This window comes from Mustela nivalis (genome assembly GCF_964662115.1).
Source record: "Mustela nivalis genome assembly, chromosome: 9".
NCBI lineage: Eukaryota > Metazoa > Chordata > Mammalia > Carnivora > Mustelidae > Mustela > Mustela nivalis.
In genome coordinates this window covers 74,301,805-74,328,708 of record NC_139028.1, presented here as the reverse complement: position 1 = coordinate 74,328,708, position 26,904 = coordinate 74,301,805, and the positions used below count along the sequence as shown (strand labels likewise).

At 44.2% G+C, this 26,904-nt stretch overlaps 1 protein-coding gene across 5 annotated transcripts in view; it reads right to left on the bottom strand.

Annotated features, from left to right (window-relative positions):
* Window positions 1-13,100: 13,100 nt before the first annotated feature.
* TEAD1 (TEA domain transcription factor 1) overlaps window positions 13,101-26,904 on the bottom strand; it is a 260,054-nt gene continuing 246,250 nt past the window's right edge. For all 5 annotated transcript variants that reach the window (XM_082683206.1, XM_082683207.1, XM_082683203.1 and 2 more), the window contains one exon: window positions 13,101-20,806. In XM_082683206.1, coding sequence (XP_082539332.1) covers window positions 20,693-20,806 — 114 coding nt within the window. In that variant the 3' untranslated portion in view covers window positions 13,101-20,692. The remainder of the gene's footprint in view (window positions 20,807-26,904) is intronic.

Sequence of the window (26,904 nt, the reverse complement as noted above, 5' to 3'; positions counted from 1 at the left end):
GACTCAGGGCCAGAGCGGCTCCCTCCTCACTCAAAGGGCCACAGAGAGGGAAATGGGTACCAAAAGAGGCATTTTCTTATTTCATTGTTTGTAAATTTAAAATGTATACCTTTCTTCTGGAAACTTCTGAGAGGCCTTACAGAAAGCAGGACTCAGGACAAAGTTTGTAAATGGCATAGGAAGAGGCTTCCTCGGTTGGAGCAGAGAATTTGCTATGGGCACAGAGGGCCAGAAGGACCTAGGAGCTCTCATTTGTGGGTCCCACCAACACTGGGGATCTGTTGCCCTAGTTCCTTTTCACCGCACTATAACGGTCAATGCCGTCACCTCTGTCTCACAGACGGAGACCGTACGATTCAGAGAAATGCAAGGAATTATCCAAAGACCCACAGCGAGTCAGGGGTAAAAGCGGGTTCGGAATCCAGACAGCACACGTCTAGAGAAGGCTGCAGAGTCCTCGGAGGAAGCTGCTCACAGCGATCCAGTTCTACGGAGCTGCTAGAAATTGTTCCAGAATGTGGAAGAGCGCCCAGGCTTTCCTTAGTCCTGAATCAGGGCCATGAGCCTCCTTGGAACAACAGGGCTCCTCCAGAGGGCAGGGAGGGCTGGCGGCTTACTGCGCAAAAAAAGGGTGGGGTGGGGGAGAGGTTTAAACAGTCCTTTCTTGGCTTGGTGGGAGAGGCAGTCCAGGTCACAGTCCTCAGTGAGTTTTCCTGTTTGCTGGCCTCCGGGCAGAAGCCAGCACTGGGGCTCAGCCCCAGGGAACTTCTTTCCACCTGACAAAGCAAAGGCCAAAAGAAACCCCTTCTTTTGTAGAGGCAGAAAGAACTTGGAAAAGAGTTTGCCTTTTTGAAACCGGGTAGATGAGTGTTCACACCTCCATCTCCTCGCTTCCCAGCTGTGTCCCCGCGGGCAGGTGACCTCAGGTTAACATTTTCGGACGGTTTCCCACGGGCGACCGGCTGATGAAATGTCAGCCCTTGCTGGCGCGCTCTGAGGACTCGAGGCAACCCGGGGAAGAGCCCTGGGCTGACCCCACAGCGTGGCTGTGAGCAGGAGCCCCATGGTGGGGGGCTTGGACTCCCCAGGGAGAGGAGCGGCTCGGATTCACATGCCCCACCCACACCGCCTTGCGGGGGGTGGAGCTCGGGAGCATAGAGTTTCTGGTTTTCCATGAAAAAACTAAATAAAACAAAACAAAACAGATAACCAACCAACAGCAGCCCGCACCCCTGTCGCGTCGCCCGCCCACCTGCCCCACGAATGTTCGGGAGCGTGGACTTCAATCCCCGTCCTTCCCGGCGACAAGGCCTGGAAGCGGCACTTTACTGCCCTCTGCTGTCCATCTGGAAAACTCCCAGCGCGCGACCCGCCGCTTGGCGCGCGGGAAAAATCCCCAAGGAGCTTGGCCTCCAGCACTCGCCCCACCCTTCTGAAAGGTGCACCCCAAAGACGAGGGTAGCACCAGGACCAGCTCTATCATCTGAGGGGGCCAGTGGAAATGCAGGGCACCATGTTAGAAAGTGTAGTAAGGATTTGAAGACGGCGACAATCAGAGCATTACACCAAATGACCTTTACGTTTGAGGGCCGTGCCCTGTCCCACGGCACCGGTCCCCTACCCCAGGAGGTGGCTTCCCCTCATTACTCCCTGCTCCTGATATTGAACTTCTGGCCCTATGGCATAGTCTCAATAGGTCTCTGAGGACCGGAAACTTAGTAGAACATGTCCGGGGAGAAGAGGTGGGAAGAGGGCCTCCTCCTCCATCCCCCCCACTCCCTCCCCCACAAGCCAGACTGGTGAGGGGGGTTTCTCTTGGCTCTCAGGCAGCCACACATCTCTTCTCTCCCCTGCGCGCTGCTGGAGTGTGAGGAAGCCAGTAAACTAGAGCACACCCTTGTCCTGGCCTTGGGGACCCATTAAGATTCAGGAACTGGACAGATGGAGAGTCACATATCAACATCATTACAGAACAGTCTATACGGTAGGACAGAGCTTACCTGTAAATGAAGTGTGTGTCCAAATCCACCCTCAAACTCCACCAGCAGAGACCCACCCAAATGAGATCAAGAAGCTGTCACCCACTCACCAGGGAATTCACTATACCTCCGTGGACACAAGTAAGGAGTAGAGCAAGGTGCCACGAGTAATTAGAAAAGCCCTCTCTATGGAAACCAGAGCAGTGGAGGGGAAGTGTGTCTCCTGTATTAGGGAATGGCTAGGAAAATAGAAACCACTTCGAGTATTTACAACAAAGGGAATTGGAGGCCGGGAACTGATTTCACGGGTGGTAGAGGTGCTGAGAAGTTAAAGCACAAGATCAACAGGAAGAGGAAGTGACTCCCCCTTTTCGGATGGAGGGATGAAGGGATAAGCTGGTACTGGGTTGATGGGAGGGGACAGAACACTGGGTCCCTTAGAGCTGGAGCCATGGAGGAACTATGGCTGAGGCTCTTCCTGAAATGGAAAAGTGGGGAGTGATGGCCTGGCTTCCCCTCTGTCTAGAACCTTCCATGGGCCACACTGGCGTGAGAGGCCTCTGCATCAGGTGCCTGATGCAGGAGCCTGGAGAAGATGACCCACTGGGATCCATTCCCCTGCATTTCCCCTGCCATTCTAGAGCACAGAAAGGCCCTAGACAGAATGCTGTCTTGACCGTTATAAACTGAAATGAGTACCCATTACCTGTTGGATAAGAGGTAAATTCTGCCCCATGCCACAGAAGGTCTCTCACAGATCAGACCATTTTACAAACCACATGTCCTCCTACCCCCTTTTCCTTGTTCTGTCAGCTTACTTCCTAATTCTAGGCTCTTAGTCTTGCTTCCTCTCCTGGTATGTCCTTTGCCCACACCATTCCCTTCTCTCTCCGCCTCCTCCCCCTCCTCCGCCCACAGCCCTGCCTTCTCCTCCCTCCATGCTTCTCCTCCTTTCCCTTCCCCTCTTCCCTGTTTCCATCCTTTCCTTTTGCATACTTTCCCCTTCCTTCTTATCTTTCTTTCCTGCCTATTAATGAACAGATTGAAGTCAAGGTCTTTGCATTTATTAGTTGTTATTGTTTTCTAATAGATAGTTCTTAAATATCAAATATTAAAGCATACAGGAATCATTAACCTCCACCCCCCACCACCGCCGCTCCTAGGAGACCCCAAATCCAGAGGCAGCCGATGGAAACCGGGCCAGGCATTCTTTACCAAGCCACAGGATGGCATCTTGATTTCTCAGCAGGACTGGGAAACCCATGCAAAAGCTCAGAACCTACTTAACAACAACAACAAAAAAGCCTCTTGATATTTGCCCTTAGGACATCAGTCAGCCTTCTGTTTGCAATAATGATTTCCCCAAATCTTACTGGATGGACATCACACAAAATGGAAGTCCTGAAAGCACTGGAGAGTGAAGGGAAGCAGGTAGATTTTGGTGGGAAGTCCACGGAAGGAGAGAGAAGTTAGAGGAAGTGAGCTCACTGTTTCTTTCAGTTCTAGCCAAGGCCGGGCCCAGGTTGTGTCATGCAGGCCAGTGTTGGTTCTGGTGGAAAAGGAACTATCTTTTTGGCCTATGAGAATAGAAGCAGCTACAGCTGCCAAAGGGAGGAGAGGGAGTCCTGGTAGGGAAAGAGCGGGAGAGGGGATCCCTCCTTTCTATCTGGTTCCATGTCTGACCCACTCCTGGACCACACTTACAGAGCATCTCAGCTAAAGGCAAAAGAGGGACTGGGGGTTGCTGTCTAAGACAAAGCTTTAAGTTAGAGTCCAATCAAGGAAAGCACTTTTAAAACAAAATGAAATGATGCCTATTAGAAAAAAAAAAAAAAAAGAACTTAGAGCTTCCACGATTTACATTAATAATATATACAATCCAAATTACCCAACATAGGAAATGCCAGAACAATGGAATATACTCTCGAGTGAAAAGACATTATGTGAGAGGAATCAAACGTGAAGAACTATATGCAGGATGATTCTTTGAATTTTAGAAAACACAATGGTACAGGGAGAGAAAGCAAATCTGTGTCGGTCAGAGGCTGAGTGGGGGAGGGCATTGGTTGCAGAGGGATATGGGAAACTTTTGGGGAGTGAGGGATATGTTCTATATCTTGTTTGGGATGATGGTTATACAACTATATATAGTTGTCCTAATGCACCACATTCTACACCTTAAATGAGTGGATTTTACTGTATTGTAAATTGTATCTCAATAAAATTGGGGAAAAAGTAAAGAAACAAACAAATCACAGCCAGTGGGTTCTGTGTCCCGGCTGTAAGATACTGGTCCATATTTTCAAGTGTCCTTTCTATTCATATCACGGTCCATTGTATCAATGAACCATAATTCATTTTTAATTCTACTGTTGCTGGGTATTTGCATATTTCTTCCTCTTCCTCCTCCTCTTCCCTCCTCCTTCACTTTTCTGATTGTACTCATGGGGCTACATGCAACACTTTTGAAAGTATTTGTTATAAACCAAGGTATCAGTTTTGTTGGGTTGTAATGCTGGGTTGTTTTCTAAAATGGTTGTACCAATTTATACTTCTACGAGCATGTCTGAAAGCTCCATTGCTCTATATTTTGTCCACACTTGGTATTATTAGATTTGAAAATTTTAAATCTGCTGGGAAAATCTTATTTTAACTTGCATTTTCTTATTAATAATGGAGTTGAATATCTTTTCAGATGTTTATTAGCCACGCAGATTTCTTTGGGGAGGAAGAGGCCAAGTTTTTCCCCATTTTTGACTGGGTTATTTTACATACTGATTCATGATGTCCTTTGTATATTATTTGTACGTTAGTATCCCTTGTTGTCATACATATTACAAATATCTTATAGTTTATGACAGTTATTTTCACTATATAATTAACAGAATTTATGAATTATAGTCTATCAATTTTTCCCCTTTAGGTCTTTTTTAAAAAACTCTTTAAAAAGTTCTTGCCTAATCAAAAGTTTTGAAAATATTCTATGTGTGCTTCTGAAAACTTTATAGTTTTGCCTTTCTCATGTACATCTTTAACTTACCTTTAATTGATTTCAGGGCATGCAGTGAAGTCATGATACATTTTCACCTTTCCCGATGGTTAAGCAATTTTTCTATCAGCATTTATTGAATAGTCTCTTCTTAACCCTACTGATCCGCAGTGCCATTTCTGTCACGTATCCAGGCTTTATAGATGCTCAGATCTTTTTCTGATCTCCCAATTCTATTGCATTAGTGAATGTATCTAATCCTGCATTATTAGCACACAGTTTTATGTAGGGCTTTATGATGAATGCCAATGTCCTGGTAGGCTTAGTTTCCTACATCAGTCGCAGAATCAGGACACAGAAATCACAGCAGCTAGTTTAACAGGGGAACATGTAATATAAAGGACTTTTAACTAGAAGAAAGTGCTTAACCCCTACAAGGGGTAAAGGAAGACTCAAAGTTTTCGAGTCAGATGTAGCAGGCAGCTACTACCTCCATGATGTGGAAGAGGGAAAAAAGAAGGAACTAGACCTTTGGAGAATAGCACGCCTTCCAACCAAAGTCGGGGGTGTATGCAGCCTGCTTGTTGCAAAGAAACTTGACCAGGGGTATGGCCCAGAGTGATATGCAGAAATGGTTCACCGTTGCCCTTGGGTATGGAGCTAGTCGTAGAAACTGCCTACTTAGCAGATATAGTTGCCAGAGGGCACAGTCAGAGCCATTGTAGACATGGCCTCTTGAAGCCTTACAGAAGTGCCCGCAATGGGGGAAAGGGTGGCCCAGCTGGGTCTGTTTCACCAGGGCTGCTAGGGTTCTGCGCTGAATAATAATGGTGGAGGACTGAGCGCAGAAAGGGACCACCTTCCTGCCACTGTTGCGTAACTCCAGCGCCCTCTATTGGCAGAGCAAAGGAAGAAGTGTTAGCGTCCAGTGGCACACTCCCAAAGAAGGCCGAGATCGATTTGGAGATAAAAGAAAATTAATTGGGGCGCCTGGGTGGCTCAGTGGTTAAGCCGCTGCCTTCGGCTCAGGTCATGATCTCAGGATCCTGGGATCGAGGCCCGCATCGGGCTCTCTGCTCAGCAGGGAGCCTGCTTCCCCCTCTCTCTCTCTGCCTGCCTCTCTGTCTACTTGTGATCTCTGTCAAATAAATAAATCTTAAAAAAAAAAAAGAAAAAAAGAAAATTAATTGATTAGTGAATAAATAAATCTTAAAAAAAAAAAGAAAAAAAGAAAATTAATTGATTAGTGGCACAGTCTTCTAACTCGTTCTTATCTTCAAAAGTTTCCTAACGATTTTTGTCCCTTGCATTGCCATTCGCCTAAGTGGGGGAGTGGAGGGAATTGAATTTTTACTTGGACTTTAATCTATAGATTTACTTGTTGGAACCGACAGCTTTACACAATTGATTCTTCCAGTTCGTGAACATTTGGATCTCTTCATTTATTTAAGTCTTCCTTAAAGCTTTCCAATAGCATTTTTATCATTTTCTCTATAAAGAGCTCCTACGGCTTCTGTTAGGTTCATACTTTAGTACTTCATGTTTTTAAAGCAATTGGTATATTTAAATTTTTCTATTTCTTACTATTATACAAAAAAATGCAATTTATTTTTGGTACGTTGTTTTGTACCCAGCAACATGTTAAACTTACTCCCAAATTCTAGTCATATATCTATATATTCTCTTGGATTTTCTGTATGTACAAGTTTATCTTCTAAGAATAATGGCAGAGTAGATTTCCTTTCTTATGTATTTCTTATTCTTGCCTTATTATGCTGTCTAGAACCTCATATGTCGAGTGAAAGTGGTAGATACAGGCATCTTTGCCTCATTCCCAACATCAAAAAAATGCTACTGCCATTAGCTCATTACATTATAGGTCCCTTTCATCAGTTCAGAAAGGTTTCTTCTAGTCCTAATTTGCTAAGAAGCTTTTAAAAAATTATGAATGGACACTGAACTCTATCAGACCCATCTATCTTCATCCATCGAGATGATCTGTTGATGTGAATCACATGGGTTATTTTCTAAGGTAAACCAACATTCCTGGGATGCATTCCTGGATTGCATTCCTGGGATGAATCCCATCTTGTCATCATGCATTATGCTTTAGGTACATTGTTAAACTCAAAATTGATAATGTTTTGTCAAATTTATGCTCCTAAGTGAGATTAACCTAAGATTTTCCTTCTTCATATTTTTCTTGTTGGTATTCTAGGCTTATAACATCAGTTAGGGAGTATATGTAGAATCAAGCTTTATACACCTTCTCAGATATACCCTTGACTGCCTCCTTTCCCTGCCTTGACTGGCATCTCACGCATGCCGGGTTTCCTCTCCACTTTTGGACTTTAATGAAACATGACCGTGAGATATGGGATCTGAATTCCTGAATAGTTCCTAAGAGGTAGATGATGCCACCCACAGGGCCATGCAATTGTATCCCTACAGGGTGATGACCAGTGAGAATTGGGAGATGGAAGTTACCTGATTGCCAAATTACTTCCTTTTCCCTCTCTCACTGACTACTTCAAGATATTGCTCTTCCCAGAAACCTTTCCAGCAAAATTCACACAACAACAGTCTCACATGTTGAATGATCTAGTATGTCTGTTTCAACTCATTGTGAAGTGACAGTAATACATTAATGCATCACATTGCACTTATAAGATATCCCTTGCTTTACTTCCTCTCATCTACTCTGCTGAGTTTGCATTTCCCAAATAAAGTTTTAGTATCTTAATCCTTGCCTCAGGCTCTGCTTTCTAGAAGACCTAAGCTAAGACCACAGAGTATCCTTTGTTCTATGCACTGGAGTATTTTGTGTAAAACTGCAGGATTTCGTTTCTTTGAAGTTTGATAATGCTCCTTAGTAAACTATTTAGGTCTGGGTTTTCTGTTGGGAACCAGTATTTCATTTTCTTTAAGGGTTGTAAGACTACTCTCTTCAGAATTTCTTCTTCTTGTGAGGCAGTTTGCATAAGTTCTAGTTTTCTAAGAACTCATCACTTTTATCTATCCATACACATTTATTGGCATAGACCTTATATTTTTATCTATTTCATTGCACTTTTATTGGTATCTATAAGAACTGTAGTGATGTTCCTATTTTCATGGTTGTTACTGTTTTTTGTTAGGTTGGTTCTCTCTCCCTCTCCTTTCCTTATTGACCATGCTAAGGGCTTAGAGGCTTTATTAATATATTTTCTAAAGATTTTATTTATTTATTTATTTGATAGAGAGAGGTCACAAGTAGGCAGAGAGACAGAGAAGGGGAACCAGGCTCCCTCCCAAGCAGAGACACCCCCACCCCCAGGGACTCGATCCCAAGACCCTGAGATCATGACCTGAGCGGAAGGCAGAGGCTTAACACACTGAGCACCCAGGCACCCCTTTATTAGTATTTTTGAAGAACCAACTTTTGATGTTGTTGATCTCTATCATGTTTGTTTTCTATTTAATTAGTTTGCCCTTATATTTATTAGTTCCTTCCATTTTTTTAACTTCATAAATGCCTAGCTCATTAGTTTTTAGTCTTTCTTCATTTTAAAAAAATTTTATTTATTTATTTGACAGAGAGAGAGAGAGAGAGCATAAGCAGGGGGAGTGACAGGCAGAGGGAGAGGGATGGAGCAGTCTCCCCACTAAGAAGAGCCTCACATGGGACTTCATCTCAGGACCCTGGGATCATGACCTGAGCCAAAGGCAGACACTTAACCAACTGAGCCACCCAGGCACCCCATCTTCCTTCTTTTCTAATATGCATGTTTCTAACTAAGCATGTTGGTCACATGCCACCCCATATACTGCTCTGCTTTCTACATTATTTAGGTGGTACTTTATTATATAGTTTCAAGTATTTCTTAATTTCCATGACTTAAATTTTCTCATGTGTTAATTAGAAATGTTTAATAATTCCCAAATATGTGGTGCTTTTCTAAAGATCCTTTTTATATTGATTTCTCTGTGGCCAGAGAATATTGTATACTGCAGCAACCCTTTGAAATGTATTGACACTTGCTTCACTTGCCAAGAACATGGTTTTCATACCATTCTCTATGTGACTGAAAAATTATGAATGACAGTGTTGTGATGATGGAGTGTATATGCACACCCACATAATCAAGACTTCAATTTCCCTACCTGTTCCCTGGTATTTGTCTGCTTGTTCCATCAATTACCGAAAGATGACTCTGGATATTTTTTGCTTTGTGGTTCTCTCGTTTTTGTTTTATTTTAAAAGAATGTTTATGTTTAGCACATACCAAAGTATAATATTTCATCTTCATAGCGAACATAATATTGTATCTTATTTAGTGAAATCTTTAAGATTTAATCTTAATGTCTACTAAGGCTCCCAAATAAACTGCACTTAAGAATTTTTTCAAGATCCACTTGTGGGGCAACCTAAATTAAGACATTTGGTCCCCTGGAATGTCGCAGCTCCACAATAACTAAGACTGCACCTCTGATAAACTGGCACTGGACCTACAAGGAAGGGGAAGCACTAACTCATGCAAGCCCTGGCATGGTAGGGTGGTATTAACTTATAATTGTAGAATAGGCTGATTACTGCTAAGTGCCATCAGTGCACAGAAAGAAGAAAATGTCATGCTCAACTCAGGGCATTGTGTAAAAGATCTTCCTGGCAGCATTTGAAAAAATCCTTAGCTCATGCAGCTGGACGACAGACTGCTGGAAACCAAGCCAAGCCAGAAATTACAAATAAAGATGAATTCACAGCCTTCACAAGTCTGTGTTACAGTCAAGCCCTAAGAGTAAGTAGCAGCACCCTGAAACATGGGGTGGAGACATCGGGTTGGAAACACTGAGAGCTTTGAACCCAATTCCTCCAAACCTTAGGGCTACTAAGTCCCTCGCTCTTGCTGAGACAGCAATCTACCCTGCATGGAGACCATGTTAAGGGCTCAACTGAAATGGATGCATCAAAAGATAAAGTATTTGCCGCCTCAAGATCTGCCCCACCTCATCAATCACTGGAGTAAAGCCTCAGCATGTCCAGTGGGGGAAATTTGGTCTGTAATGTGGGAGGAAATGGCTTACCACCAAGAGTGCAGGATTTGACTAGTCTGTGCTTTTCCTCCCTGGAGAAACTGGCAGAACATGCCTGGAAACGAATCTTGAGGACATGAGACTGGGCTAGGTTAAGGGGTTTATTGGTAGAGGCCACACTCTTCTACCATTCAGAATTTAATATCCTGGCAAGAACATCTAGAGATGATCCTGGGTCAGCTAGGCAGTTCCTTGAAGGTTGGAGGGAACAATGGTGTAGAGGAAATGCAGAGGTGCTAGAACTGCCTTGGTACTGAGGCAGAGCTCAGAAAGTTAAAAGAGGCAACAATTGGGAGTGGAGGGCATGGGATGGTGGTTATAATTTAAGATTAGAATATCTGCCACCTTCTATGTGCCCCAGAAGGCCAAGAAAACAGTCCTTTCACTAAAATAGTAAATGCTCTAGAGAATAGGGCATAAGCATTGCTAAGAAACTCAGTGGCAGCCTGCAGGCCAAGGTTGATAGCAGGAGATACTGACAAAAGAACTGGGTTCCCTTGTTTGAATGGAGAGAAGATTCTGGGACAGCAGAGACCAAGTGGCAGTGATTAGCTGTCAGGAGCAAAGCAGTAGTTACTATAATAGGCAGCAACGGATGGAAACCAAGAAGCCTGGCCCTGCCGGGGATCTGTGAAGATGGCTAGTGGACCACGGCAAGATAGGGACAAGACAGGTGGGCAGGCATCAAAGGTGTTGCTTGACTGTATTGCTCATAAAATACTAAGATTAGGTGAGATGTCAGCTGCTGCAATGAAAAATTACTATCCATCACTCATCCTTTCCAGATCTAAGCCTGTTCTTAGACCCACAACCCACTGATGAAAGGGAAGGCTAGCATATTTGAGGAAGAATGCTATGATGCCACAAAGGAGCATCCCACAAAGGGCATCAAAGGAATAGATAGCCACTTGCCAGAAAACCTACACACTGGGGAATAGGAAACAAAGACATCTTTTTAGGACCTTGGCTTTTTGGCTTAGAATGGGAGTTGGCAAAACATTTTTACTATGAAGAGCCAGGTAGCCATTATTTCAGGCTTTGTGAGCTACAGGGTGTTACAATTAATCAACTATGTCACTGTAGCGTGAAAGCAGCCATGACACCAAGTAAACAGCAGGGGCTAGAAGTGTGTTTTAATAAAACTTTATGTGCAAAAAGAAACAGCAGGCCAGATTTGGCCCACAGACTATAATTTCAAAACCCCTGGCCTTGAATGCAGTCAGTTTTCATAAAAATTCAATGCGTCCTTGGGAAAAATTGCATAGGCTCCTGATTGCTGTGTTCATTACTCTGTATTTTATAAACTAGAACGGCACATTAAATTATGCTGTTCAAATCCCCTATATCTGACCTGTGTTTGTGTGTTTGGTCTGCTTTATCTATAAATAACCCAATGAGTTTAGTTTTCAAAAACTTCCTTCTATGGAATTTCAAATTTCACTTTGTAAGTTTGAAACTGTTATTAGGTGCATACAAGTTTAGGGTCTCTAGTTTTCCTAGGTGATTAAAACTTGTATCACCTTGAAATAATCCCCATGAACTCCAGTAATAATTTTTTTCCTCAAGCTATACTGGTGTGAAAAGAATATAGCTACATCAGCTTTTGTTTTACAGTATATTTTTCATCCTTTGTTTTCAACCTTTCTATGCCTTTACATTCTAGTTGGTTCCTTATCAGCACAGAACACAACTTAAAAGTCTAAGCATCTTGGGAGCCAAAGCAAATAGGAGAAATGTTTACTTTAAATAAAAAAAGGGGGGGGGGGCAGTCAGGTTGCTGGCAGCCAATTTGCTAGTTAAAACAACCTAGCTACCTCTGACATATAGGATATTAAACAGAACAAAAGTGTCTTTAAAGGTAGTTTCAATACCCCTAAGGCTTCACAGGCTTACACATTGTTTTGTTTTGTTTTAATTGGAATTTTATCAGTTGCTCACTGATGACTTAACAACGCAGCTAATTTGGCTTTCCATAAGTAGTAGCTATGTTGATTAGTCTACTGCCAACAGCAAGGCAGACAGAAATGATCAGGGGTTCACAGCAAAGTTGCCTGACCCCAACTTACTAGAGGTCTTTATTTATCCTGCCCTTTGCTCTTTAAATCCCTTTACTCAGTGATATTTACCAAATGTGTCTCCATCTTTGCTGAACTTAAGCTGACTGGAACCCCAGGCGCGAACAAAAGATGTTTTTAATGTATCAGAGCACCTTGTTTTGGAGGAGGAGGGGCAGGGCAAGAGGTGGCACAGAGCCAGTGGTGGAGCTAGAACCGCAGGGCAGGAGGCGTTTCCAGCTCTGGATTCCTGTCACTAGCTTTCATGACTTTAACAAGGGCTCAGCTTCTCAGGCCTCAATTTCTTTATTGAAAAATAGGAAATGACTCCTTTATTCAAGAGAACATGGTCTGGGGAAAATAGTGACTCTAACAGTACTCGGCACACATTAGGGCCTCAACAGGGTGTTCCATAGTTAGTTCCCTTCCCTCTACTCTGAGCAACTCAGTGGATAACAGCATTCCTCTTGACTTGCGGTATGCTGAAAATGGCTCTTTTCAAAGGAGATGGGATATTATTTCTTCTCTGTTCCCACTCCCACCAGTGAGGGACTCTTGGGATTTGAAGCATGCTTTACCTCAGATTTCAAATAAACCCATGGGGCAGGGGTGCGCTTATGGTGTGTGCGGGTGTGTGTGCAAGGCAGGGGAGGGAGGTTAGGGGGTAGGGGAGAGTCCAGGCCTGAGCATCAGGGTGACCTATTTAAGGCTCCACCACTTACCAGTCATAACTGTGGAATGATCCATCTTTTCTGAGCCTGGGGTGGGGATAATAACCTCACTGACTTTGGAACTAAGGTAAAAATGAAAGGAAACAATATATCCACATTGTATCAACACACCTGCCCAGTGCCCACCACACAGTAAACATCTAATGAATCAAAGGCTTTCTTACGGAGGGCTGTGCCTCGTGCCACACTCACCCAAATCATGAACCCCACAGTTCCCCCACAAGCACAATCACATGTCATTTTCAACAACAGACACTTCTGCAGATAAAAAAGGTAACCCACACTTTCATTTTCTTTATTTTTCATTGATACCGTATGAATACAAAGTTTCTAGAAAGCTACAAAATGTCTACCACTTTATCAAGAAGGCATCAAAATGTGTCACTTTGCAAAGACATGAAAACACCTGCAGGAACTGACACAAAAATAGCATTTTTAGAGTGATGAAATAATTGCACTTAACTGTCATGGATATTAAAGTTATCACACATATGTACCGCGAAAGCTAGAATACATTTTTTTTTTTTACAAAGCACTTTATAAAAAAATTCTCTGCACACAAACCCTATAATTTTCATATAACTATCATACTAAAGATAAATTCACTTTAAAGCCAACACTTAGAACATTTTTAAACAAAATGGTACCAGTACCTAAACACAGACATTAACAAATACAAGAATACTGTACTGCCAAGAGGTTTAACCAAATGCCTTTTTGAAAGTTTCTGCAAATAGTTTAAGAAAACATGTGTGAGAATTTGCCCCCCACCCCCATCTCTCCAATCTATCGAGAGGAACCTTATCACCCAGGGGCCCGTTCCGGAGCTCCCTCCCAGCTGCAGTACAATATCAAAGCGACCACTGACCAGATGAAGCGCTTACGTCACAAGCCCATAGTATACACGGGACACAAAGACACCGACTGTGAGAATCCCATTAAAGTCATTTAGAACGTGAACAAACACATGTGGCAAAACCAATTTACATAAAATTTAAGCATATTAAAGAATTAAAGGCTATTCGGGTTTCTTTTTTTAAACGTTACAAAATTTTTTTTTGTTGTTTTTCAGGCACGTACTGTTTTTGTTTTCTTTCTTTCTTTCTTTTTTTTTCCTTATCTGCAGGCTAGAGCCTATAGACAAAGGCCTACAGAAGTGAATCTTTCAAGGAGGTAACAGGGAGATGTATATTTTTTTTTAAAGAAGTGCAGTTAATATCTAATTTACATAGTCAAACTAATCACAGAAAATGACTGATCCAAAATAATAATAATAATAATAATAATAGTAGTAGTAATAAAATAAGAGACCGGTTTCCAATTGATTTACACCTAGATTTTGTCAGCCTCTCTCAGAGACAGGGGAAGGGAAAACCATCTCATAATGGAAGGCAGACAAAAGAGCCTACCTGAGAGAGGTTGGCATCGCCTGGAATCTGACCCCATTTAATGAGGAACAGAGGGAACGTAACTGCCATTTCAAACAAACTAAAATGATGTAGTGTGGTATATGACCGACTCACTGCAAATTCACAAAGAATAAAACAAGCTACAGCCTTAGGAAGTAGGACAATAAATACCAATATTTCATCTTAGTTAATGGTGCATGACTTCAGCGAAACTATCCTTGCAAATGCAGTAAATTTTAAACACAAGACTTTCACTCTTCACAACAGAAGCAATGAGTTTATGAGAGAAAACTATTGCCAAACCAACAAAGCGCAGTAACAGTTGAAAAGAGAAGCAGGAAAATAAGCATTTGATGAGTTTCTTTCCAGGGGTGACACAAGTATGGACAGGGAGGGTCGAACTCAAGCGGGTGACTAGCGCTCGTGTTAGCTCATTTTACTTTTCATCATTTGACAGGTTTTTTTTTTTTTTCCTTGTAGAAATTTCTATAAATACTCACAACTTGGTGTGGATAGAAATCACTCCTGAAATTTCAGAGACCAGACAGGGTAATCTTAAAGACACCAGGGAGAGACAAAAGAACATACGCATTAAGAGTTCAGAGGCTAACTTTCAAAGATGTCTGATGTCATTTGGAAGTCTATATGGGTAAAGAACATTTTTTTTTTCTCCTCCTGGCTTTTGTTTGGCTGGTGTTTTTGCCTTCTGGTCCTTTCCACGCCTCTTCCTTACCTCTATCAGTTTTCCCGATCTATACAAGGTTTTGATAAAAGCCGACACAGACTCTAAAGGGTTGCCCTTTTGAGGGCTGGAACATTCTTTGAAAATGCCAAATTGTGAATGGTGCTCTTTGGAAGTTTCTCATCGCACATTCGTACACAACACTCAAAGTCAACATTTTCGCCGTAAGAAGAACACTTCAATTGTAATGACCCTAACTCATTTTTGTTCTGCACTCGTATCTCGGTTCGAGGCTTCCAACTTCCAGAGTGGTATCACTGTGTAGACCAGAGAAGTGCGCGCTGTCGTCGGAATGGAAAAGAAAGCCTCCACAGAGACTGCACACGCACACGAGGGGAAGGACAGATCTGTCCGCCGGTCGCAAGTCTGTCGTCTGTGTGGCAGTCCCCTCGCGCGGACGCACGGCCGGGTGATGGGCGGAGAGGACGCCCGGGGTCGCGGACACACACACACACACACACACACAACAGTTCCTGGGGTCCCTCCTGCTGCTGCTACTGTGGGACGGTGGTGGCGGCAGGCAGGGTCCGCGTCGCGCCCTTGTGGACAGAGGCCTGTAGTTGGTTACTCATCCTGGTAAACCAAAGGCATTACGGTGATCTCAGAATATTTTTGGTCTCTCTACAAATTATCATTATATGGCAGCACTTTTCTAAGCTGGAATCTCAAACCAAAGGCACTTCCATGCTAGAGCGCAGAAGATTCATAAATAGCTAAGTATTTGGTCGTGAATTTAAAAGGCAACTTTAAAAGTACAATTTGCTTCTCAGAGTAAACTATGAAGTTGGAAAACCTTCCATTTTGGTATATACATTTGAGAGTGTGGTCGAAGAACCACCTCGTGTTCAGTTTCCGATTTTAGACCAAGTGGTCAGTGTCCTCTAGAACTGGGGAAAAATGGGCTTACGAAAGAGAAATGCGAACAATTTTTGCCTGTGTGGTTTCAAATACGGGGCCAATTCGTGAATGGATGCGGGGGCTGGGGACAACTAGGTATCACTAAGGCACTGCTTACTGGAACGCTTTGGCAGCTCTGAATTTAAAACTCCCTAAAAAAAGGAACAGTAGTAAGAGAAATGCTTCCAGCTTACAAAAGGGCTCACAGTTCCGAGGCAGCCTTCGGCACTGCACACCCTACATACAATGTCTCAAAGATTTAAGGCTTTTCAGAAATGACACGTGCAGGGCTTTGCCACAGAAACGTCAACAGAAAGAAAGAAGCAATGCAGACATATGCTCTCGCTGTCACAGGTGCGAACGCTAACGCACGGGATCGGTTCTACCCTTCGTGAGGACAGGTGTAGTGTACCAGACAGAGCATACACGAACTTAGACAGATCCTATGTACCTGGTTTGTAAGACTGACTGTCATCTCAGCCGGTTTAAATAATTTAAGGTTGTACAAAAAACAGACTGCTAAAGCCACTACAGTATCGAGACCTAGAGAAGACTTGGGTTAAAGTCACCTGGGGACTTTTAACACCAAGTGCTGGGAACAGGGGCTGCTTTTTGGCTGGTCTGAGTGTGGGACATGGCGGCTGGGTTGCGTAGCAGGTAAAAATTGGACTCGAGATTCTGTGGCAGGTGAATTGTCCTCAGGGTAAGCGAAAAGGCTCATCAGCTTTTGTATCTGCTTGTGGCTGCCTCGTGTAGCTCCAATCAGAGAAGAGGCTCTGTGGGGGAAGTGGCGTCAGCATCGGGTCGATGCCTTGCTCTGGCTGAGGGGGTGGTTCTTAGTCCCCCTCTGTCTTCTGCACTGAGTCTATGCACATCTTCGTAGGGATCACTGAGGCATGAGCACCAAAGAGGAACCACCTTCACTGGAAGAGGCCAAGGATTAAGTGGCGAGGTCCTAGGGTCGCACCCTGATTCTGTCACTAACCAGCTGGGTAACTCTGGGCAAGTCACTTCCCCTCTGGGTCTCAACTTTCTCATCTGCTAAATGAAGGAGAGAGTAGGTTGTGCTCTCTTTTAGCTCAGTAAGGAAAAAAATCTATTACCCCCTGCTTCCAAAACTGGTCCCTCTCTCCTCCAACCTTAAAGATGCAGTGTTCCAAAGGCTTCCTTAAATTCTAAAAACAGCACTGAGCGTAGGGCAGAAAGCAGAAGACCAGAGGAAGCTTACCGAAATGAGGAAAGCTTCAATCTTGAGACCCAGATGCTTAAAAGAAAAATGAATGGGATGTCTTTTAAAGCTGGTAAAATGAGGAATGAAGATCAGATCACAGATGCACCTTACAGAGGTCCAAGCTGATCATGGGGATGGGGGTGACCCGCTATTCCCAACATCCCCAGTGATGAATGAAGGAAGCCTTTGTAGCGAGACAGACTCTGCCGTGGGAGATGCCCTGAAGGGGAAGAGACCTGGATGTAATGTCATTTGAGGAACCTTCCTACCTGCTTCTTCATGACCTAAAACAAAGCTCCTGGGACAGCAGCTTTCTTGGGGTGAGATTGGAAGGGAAAAAGAAGATCTCCAATATGGTATTTGTGACCTGCAGGATCTAGGGCAGGGGTCCTCCACTGGGGGTCGGACTGGGCTCCACGGAACGTGTGGCGATGTCTGGAGATATTCTGGGTCGTGGCGATAGCAGGGAGGGCATGGGAAGGCCAGGGACACGGTGCAGGACAAAGAACTGTTCTCAACTTGCCAACTTTGATACTTCAAAGCGGAGAGCCCCTGACTGAAGAGTAACACAGACCTTCTGGAATTCTGGAGAAGTCCTGACAGTCATTTTAAGGCTCTTGCTAAGATGGAAACGAATGCCCACAGACCAGAGTCCAGTTTTTCAGCTCCCTCCTGGGTGACTGTGAGAGATGGGCCTCCATGCTCCCCAGGGAAGTATGAGATGCCCCTGACTCAAGGCTGGTTATGCAGGGTCGGCAGGAGACCTGGTACTCATAAGAAAGCAGTAAGGACAGGGGCCTGGAAAGGCTTTTTTATGGTTGGGGAAGCTTGCCAGCTCAAGGGAGAAGACTACGACAAAGGATGAAAGACTACAGACAGACTTGCATGAGGCACCGCCTCAGAAACCCCACCCCAGCACCTAACTTGGCAGAGAAAGAGATGGCCAAGGGTTTGGGTAACTGGATCCGTGGTTAAGATAGGGAAAATATCTGCCCTAGAGAAAGTTTTAGGAGAACAAGGTGAGAAGAAAAATTTTAAGGCTCCTAGAAATGTTTTTAGGAGCAAAAAGCTACCCTCCGGGTTGTTCATGCAAATGCCCCAAACTCAGCTCTGAAGGCATCTGGGGGAGGAGGGCACAGCCTGCCTCCAGGAGCTCAGCAGGCTGGGGGTGCCCTTCCCCCAGCCAGCAGAACCACCCTCCAGCTGCTCTTCTGGGGTCTATTTGTGCTTTGAAAAGTAAATCCTAAGAGGCCTCCTGGCAGACAGAAGAGCCCCATTCCTGTGTGGGAATGGGAATCAGATACTCCTCTCGCTGAAGTTCTGGGCTGGCTCTGGACATAGAAGATCCTTTACCCCCCCCTTCATAGGGTCCTGGCTCTGGGGGAGTGGGGTTTCCACTGGGGAAAGATGTGGGAGACAGAAGCAAAAGGAACATTCCTAGGAGGGCTGCCCAAGAGAAGTCATTAAGTATGATGACTACGGCAGAAGCTTCGGTGTCTGCACGGAAGGCCAGATGAAAGGGCAGACCACTAGGGCAATCCTTCAGAGGCCCCTTAGAATCAGAGAATAAATGGTAGTTTTTTCACGGAGGGAAGACAGACATCAGCCTACTGGTTTTTAGGAGAGGTGTGCATTCCAAATGGGAGAAGTTCTGCACTTTTTTCACTGGTCTTCCCAGGAACTGATGGCACGAGTCTTGGAGAAATCAGGCTTGGTCCGGTGGCTTGCTGGCCACAAGCGAGCCACACTAGACCCTCTAACCAATATCCAAGCAGGATCAGAGCAGGTGGTGGGACAGGGAAACGGATAAGTTACTAGGATGTGAAAGAACAAGGTATTTCTTTTCTGGCTTGATGAAAAAGCCATGACAGGTTTCACAACTTACAAAATTTCCTTCACGTTCTATTGTGTGAAATCTATTCCTGGCGATTCCAAGAATGTCACGTTCCTCTGGGAAGCTGGGGAGTGTAACCCTGTCTCCTTCCCAGTGAAGCACTTACAGAAATAACCCAAGACACACGGCCATTTCGAACCAACTCTGCCTGGGCAATGCTTTGGAATATCTGGGTTGGAAAGTTGAATTTCTCCTGGGAGGAGAACCTCCCGATGAGTCTGTTTGGGAAAAAAAAAAGTCAGAGAGAACGCTGGGCCTCTCCAACCTCAGTCAAACAAGTACTGTGACTATCGAGAGATGCTGAGAAACAGATGTTCTTTGAGAAGGTATCTTATCTAGATCTAGGGACACAGACTGAACTATACGTGTACACGAACGTATCAGCACCTAGCAAACCGGTGAATTAAAGAGATGTTCAATAAATATGTCTGATACTGTATGTGTATATGTGTGGATGTGTACAAAAACACACACGGACACACACATTATGGCTGGTTACTATGCACACTGGTTCACCAGAAAGAATTTATCCACAGGCTGGAAAGGATGCTTGTAATTTTCTGGGGAGCAGAGATGCTAAAACTGATGAGCCTTTTTCTTGTTTGGTTGGTGAAATTTCTCCCAGCCACAGGATTTTTCACTACTTTGCAGCTCACAGTGCAGTATTCATGCCAATTTTCAATTTTTTTGTTATTAAATTTCAGTGATTCAAACATTTACTCATCTTGGTAAAAAATTTGGTTGTCCATATAAAATATAACTGCACACACAAGACTATAAACATTTGTACGTTTAGGTTTTCAGTATTTATCTACTTATTGCAAAAAGAGCCATCCTTTTTTTTTTCTTCATTAAATAATCATCACATTAGTACAATACAATTTTATATTTTTTAAATATACTATATATGTTAAGGATAAGGGGTGAAGTTTTCTTCCTTTGTAATACCTGTTCAAGAGTTTAATGGATTAAGAGATTAGTTTTCACCTTGAGAAAAAAAAAAAGTACAAATTTGTCTCATTAGAATATTTCTACCAAGCATTTAAGGCTATATTTTAACATTTGGCTTCAAAAAGAAAGAAAAGTTTCATTTAAAAAATAATTTAGTGAATTACATTCTTTCATAACTTCCACCCTAATTAGTTACAAAGATAAGTCTAAAGATTCTTAGTTTTGTGTACTAATTTACATTTATATTTAAAGATTAATTTTACTTGTATCTTAAAACAAGAATTTTATGTTGGAAAGAACAAAACAAAACCAGAACTAAATACATTTGTATAAAGGCTGTAAATGCCCCATGGCAAATGTTCTGTCTCATTTTTTTTTTTTTTCCTACCACAATTAGAGACAGGTCTCTGCAGACAGAGACCTGGGTTCTTAAGGTTCACCTTTCCCGAGGAATTGTGGGCTGCGGATGTGAAGAACACATAGAAACCACTCAGATTTCTCTTTTTACAACTGTACCAGAACTTCACAGCTACAATGATAGTATGAACACATGAAAAAAAAAATAATGACTTCACTCAAACAGGATTTAGAAAAGTCAGGGTGACCTCAGGGCCAGGGCACCCCCCTGTGTGGTGAGGTTTACAGTCAGTCATTCAATAATGGAGAGTGTGTGTGTGTGTGTGCACGTATGTGTATGTGTGTGTGTGTATATACAGATATCTATATATATAAATAACCATGTTCAGTCCTTTACAAGCCTGTAAATATGATGTTGTGCTCCATGTTCACTATTTGAAACTTCAAATACACAGGCCATGCACAGGAGAGTTTCTTGTGTATCCCTGTTTGTTACCACCTGTTAAAAAAAAGAAAAAGTATATACTTATATATACACAGACACATAGAGGGAGAGAAAAACCTCCACATATGCAAACATGGTCCATCTGTGCCATGACAACCAGGGTTTGCTTGGAGAGGGACGGTTTCAAGTTCAGCAGGGAGACTACTGCACATGTCCCAGCCTCAAGCTGCCCCCTCCAACATCAACTCAGGATAATTAGGGGTCTGACTTGAATCCTAGCTGAATTCTAGCTGAACTTAGTTACCATGTATTTGCCATGTATAAGACATACCTTACGGACAGGGTCTCACCCCTAATTTGAGCCCACAAGAATTAGTTCGGGTTTTTTAGGAGGTTTGATATCTTTACAACAAAGACCATTTTCTAGAATCCTGTCCCACTAGACAGTCGTTTACCTTAGGAATTGCTTCCTATCTTATTCTTAAACTTTTACTAGATTTGTTTCACAACAGCCCACAACAGACGCGAGCTCCACGAATACTAGCTCAGCACTGTTAACCGGCTGTGCTGGGACTCAGTACCATAGACGCTGAGTAAGGCACAGTGGTAGAATCACATCAAATGATCCCTCTTTCCATGCACACAGACTTTACCTTTCGAAACATACTCTGAAACATTCATCTGCTTCCCCTCTTGGTTCAAGTCACTGGACTCCAGCTCTCTCCTCCTCGTGCCCGTGGCCTTAGCCTGCGTTCTTCCCTTGAGTAACCAGATCTGACCCAGGTCCCTGCGGCCCCTCCCCACTAAACCATGCCTGCTTCCCAGAGCAGTTCTCAGAAGGAACTTTCCAAGAAAAGCAAATCTAGCCCATTTCCCCACAGTTTCAGTGATGCTGTTGTGTGTCTCTTTTGTCTGAAGACAGCTCGGTGTCTTCAAACACTGTGAATCTGAGGGCCTAGTCCAGCATGTCACTCCACCCTCTCGCCCCCTACTATGGGCCGCATCACCCATTCCATTTCCCTTACTCTCAAGGCATCTGAGGGTATGGCCCCTGACTGAAGAATACAAACTCACACACTTTTAACTGTCCATTAGGGCATACAGTACAGTCTGTAAGAACACCTAGATTTGTGTTTTTGTTTTTGTTTTTAACATCCATGTCATTCAGTGGGCTCTAAGTTCCTGAAGAACGGGGACCGTGTTTCTTAGTAACTAGCTTGGCACAAAACAGTTGTTTAATAAAAATGTGTGTGTGTGGCTGGGGGGGGGAGCCTGGGTGGCTCAGTGGGTTAAAGCCTCTGCCTTTGGCTCAGGTAATGATCCCAGGGTCCTGGGATCGAGCCCCACGGCAGGCTCTCTGCTCAGCAGGGGGTCTGCTTCCTCGTCTCTCTCTGCCTGTCTCTCTGCCTACCTGTGATCTCTGTCTGTCAAATAAATTAGAAAAAAAAATAAAATCTTAAAAAAAAATGTGTGAAAGACGAGTGACACAATAGTCAACATACATTAACTACGTAGTGTACACCCGCTCGGTACGAACTGCTTCACACACACTGTCTGGTATAATAGCACAACTTCATGAGCGGGTGCCCGGTCACCTCCCCCTGACAGCAAGTGAGGCCAGGGAGTGGCCCAAAGGGTACACAACTGTCACCAAAGAAACGTTAACTCTGACTTCAAAGACCTTTTTCCCTAACCATGAAGCCAAGCTGCTCTAGACAAATGAATGGATACAGTAATAGATTATTGACCTCCCCCCCCCCCCAGGTAATAAAGATTTGACTGAGTATTGGTTCCCACCTCCATCCTTCCTAGTCTTACTTCCTGTCCCTTCCCTCACAAATAGAAGATTCCAAGCATGCAGGCCTTCCGTCCTGGAAATCTCTCTGTCCCTATATGCAAAGAAATGCCATGCCCTGGGGCGCCTGGGTGGCTCAGTCAGTGAAGCGTCTGCCTTCAGCTCAAGTCCTGATCCTGGGGTCCAGGGATCGGTCCCGCATCGGGCTCCCTACTTAGCAGAAAGTCTACTTCTCCCTCTCCTACTCCCCCGTTGGTGTTTTCTCTCTCGCTATGTCCCTAACAAATAAATAAATAAAATCTTTGAAAAAATAAAATAAAAAAGAAACGCCACGTCCTGTTCCCTCTGGAACAGTCCTGGATACCCTCCCCTCCCCCACGGCCATCGTCCAGGGTACCAGCAAAGCACCTGGCCTCCCCCACCGGAGCCACCCTGCCCCTTCCTACTCCCGGTACACAGCAGCCACAACGACCCTGTGAACAACACAAATCTGACAAGAATGCCCTCTTGCTTAACAACCCCCATGGCTTGTATTCAACTTCCAAACTCTCCAGCCTGTAAGGCCCAGGAGCTCCGGCCCCATCTGGCTGGCCCACCCAGTCAGCTCCTTGCTTTCCTCGCTCTTTCTCCACACCAGCCACACCAGCCACACCAGCCCATTTCTAGTCCTCCCACCTGCCCGCCCACCTGTGGTACTTTTCTCTACCCTCTTTGCCTTAGTCATCTGGCAAGGATGCCTCCTCTATCTCTGCCTGAGGGAAGCCTTCCCTGACCTCCCTCCTCAGGTCAAATACTCCTGGCATCCGCTCTCTGGGCACCATGTACCACCCTCTGCCAGCCACCAGCCTCCATGGGGTTTACATCCATTTTGCGATTGCTTGAGGAGCGCCTGCCTCCCTCAGGGGCTTCCGAGATGGCTGCCCCCCACCCCCATCTAGTTTACGTCCCAGCCCCTGACAGGTAAGTACACACCCATGAGACAGCGCTTTTCTTGGTAAATCTGAAACATGTCTGTTTACCCATCAAGGCAACTTAAGCACCAGCTGTTTACATGCCTTGAGGATGCCCCATTCAATACTCTGTACGCCCAGGTGTCTGTTTCCCAAGGATACCACAGGCAAGCATTGTACGAATGTCCTGTAACCACTTCTTCACCTGCCTCTTTCCCTGGAGCAGACCAAGATTTGCTCTGGAATAGGCACTGTTTTGCCTGCACCACACTCTGACAGTGATTATAATCTCTCCACAGTTTAGCTAAACGAAAGCAAATATTCTCAACAACCTCTGAGGTGGGGCGTCTAGACGAGAGCATTTTGTTTATAAGTGGAGGAGGGAACGGAGTTTAGAGACGTTCAGCGACTTATCCAAACCAATGTCATTAAGTAGAACTGCATCTTAAACCCCAGTCTTCTGACTGTGTGATCATGAAATAGCCGCAAAGTAGCTTTCCTATCCTTCTTAGTCTTCGTTTATGTCTGTCACCAGCTCTGTGACCTCAGGGAGGCCTAACACTCCTTATCCATAAAAAGGGAATAAATACGACCTCACAGTCTGCAGTGAGAATTTCATAATATCACATTTACAAAGGATTTAGCACCGTGCCTGGAGCCTCCGAGATCTGCCTTACCGTCTTGCAAACTCTCTAGGAAAGACTATGTTCTATTTATCTTTTTCTTTTTTAGCCTCCAGGCCCAGCACGGGGCTCAAACTCGTGACCCTGAGACCAAGAGTTCCCTGCTCTACCGACTGAGCCAGGCAGGTGTCCCGAATATGTCCTAGACTTCATGATTAAGATTCAAAAAGAGGAAAGAAAAAAATGTTTCTAGCAAACTGTATGTATGTATGTCTGAATGCAACTCCAAAAACAATGGGAACACTTGGCCTGTAATTCAGAGACAGTCTTCCTCAGTCTGTCTGGATATTGTCACTCAGGTCCTGCATTTACAGGTTCACCTCAATTTCTGTATCATCCTGCTGAAATCAAAGACTTTAGCTCACCCGCCAGCAGGGTCTGGAACTGGTCTTGCTGACACAGGCTTTGTAATCCAATACCTAGTAAAATGCCTGCCACTATGTCAGGCAGCTGCCATCCTGGCTGTGTTCCTACATCTCCCCCTGCCGCCCCCAAGGAAGAGCTGAAAAGTACTCTCTTTCCTTTATCAAGGAGTTGCTTTCATTCTATAATCCAGGAGTGCTGGTTTAATTTCAGCTTTTCTAAATGCTAAATTTCTAGCAAATATTTACTGAGAGCTACTAATTCATCACAGCAAAGGAATTTTTCTAGTTGCTTAATGATAAATTCTGGAATTAAGGTAATGCTCTCTCTGGATATCCAGGCTTCTTAAAGTCACATGTTCAAGGAGAACTACTGATTTGGTCTCATGGGTTTTGTGGCTAAATAGTTGCTTTCCATTTCTTCCCGGCCTTCTTTTCCTCAGCTGCGCTCTGTGAGGTAGGGGTAGGGATGGAGGGCATAGTCCTTAAAATGCTGACACAGACTCAGAACTGGTTTGTAAGGACAGCTAAGACTGCTTCCAAGAGAGATGGGCTGGCCATTCACTCAGAGACTTTTCCTAAGGCTATTAACTGTCCACATCAAGGTACGACACACTCACCTTCTGCCCATCTGAGCACAAAGTCCCCTGTTCCTAACGAGCAACAGGAAGCAGCCGTTGGTCAGGGACCAGCCAGCACCGCAAACCAGGATCTGCTCCGTTTTCACTAACAACCGTTACAGGACAGGATACTAATCAATAGCATTCTTGGTAAACGATACTAACAAACTAAACAATAACCTGTTTTTGGTAAAGAACAGGTTTTCCAAAGTTTCCCCCAGATTGCTAGTCTCCTATGGACATGCCAGAGAATCCACCGGGATTCTCTCTCAGGAATAAATGAAAATTACACGCAACATTATCTGTCAGCCAACTGTATGACCATCATGCGTCTGTGGACTTGAGACTCCCCGCAGCTCACTGCCATCCCCTGAGCCACGGGTCTCAACTACCCGGGAGCCGTTAAAATAAAACCAGAATGGCGATGCTGGGTGGGCCCTACTCCCCTGCCCTGAATTTTTAAAAACTTCCTGGGTGGGGGTGCCTATGTGGTTCAGCCGGTTAAGCCACTGCCTTGGGCTCAGGTCATGATCCCAGGGTCCTGGGATTGAGTCCCGCATTGGCTCTCTGTTCAGTGGGGAACCTGCTTCTGGCTCTGCCTCTGCCTCTGCCTGCCACTTTGCCTGCTTGTGCTCTCTCTGACAAATAAATAAAATCTTAAAAAAAAAAAAAATCTTACTGTGTGAATCTGATATGCATTAGGATTTTAATTTAAGTTTTGTTTATTCAGTTTTCATACTGTTGTGAGGAAACTGGGTCCCTCTGGCTCTGGAAAGTTAAATATGAGGGAATTTTATGAGCCGGACAGCCCACTGGTACCTTGAAACTGACCATGGAGGATGTATTTATACCATGGAAATGGGCAAATGTAATAAATCAGGGTTTGGGGGAAAGGGTGGGAGATAGTTGGGTGTTTTTGTTTTTTTTTTAAAGTAGCACACCACTGATGGTGAACTCTAGTCGCCATGGGTCCAAAACCTCTGGGTAAAGAACTTCTGCTCTAAGTATTCTAGTTCTTAATCCTAGTAGCAGCGTAACAAAGCAAGGCTTCAGAGGGCTGAATATGTGACCATGATACTGTCTTGTGCCCCTTTTAGCAAACCTGTTTCTAAGTTTTGTTTTGGCATTTTTCCTTTCCTTAAGTCAAGGAATATTAATTTTTTTTTTCAAAAATGGGCCTAATGAAACCCCTTACTGCCTATTTTGTAGGCAGATTTTTGAGGACATTGATGTTCTTATAACCTTCTTCCCAAGTATTCAAATGGAGCCCTGATGAGAAATTTGTTAAACGTGAGGGGATCCTCCCCGACTCTCCAGCTCTGACCAGGGGCACAGGAAACTTCTCCCATCATAGACTCTGGGCACCAACCACTGCTTTTACTTTCCCTTTAGCTGTCCAAGCTTTGACCATACTCTTCAGCCTATGGGGACTATTTTCTGGTCATGACATTCTAATTTCCGTTTCTTGTGGTGCCGAGGGTTTGTGTTTTGCGATCTTAGTGTGTATTACTTCTTATAAGGCCTTGCAATCTTTCGTGAAATGAGTCAAGGTGTATTTGAAGTACAAACCCACTGACTCAATTTTTGTCTCATCTGCAATCTGCCTACTCGGCGGCCGGGACTCGCGCAGGGCAGGCACTGGAATGACCTAGAGAACGATAAGTATTCACGCCTGGCTTCTCTCCTCAGAGGTCGGGATTTCGTTGATCTAGGATGCAGCCTTGGTGTCAGGCTTTTAAAAG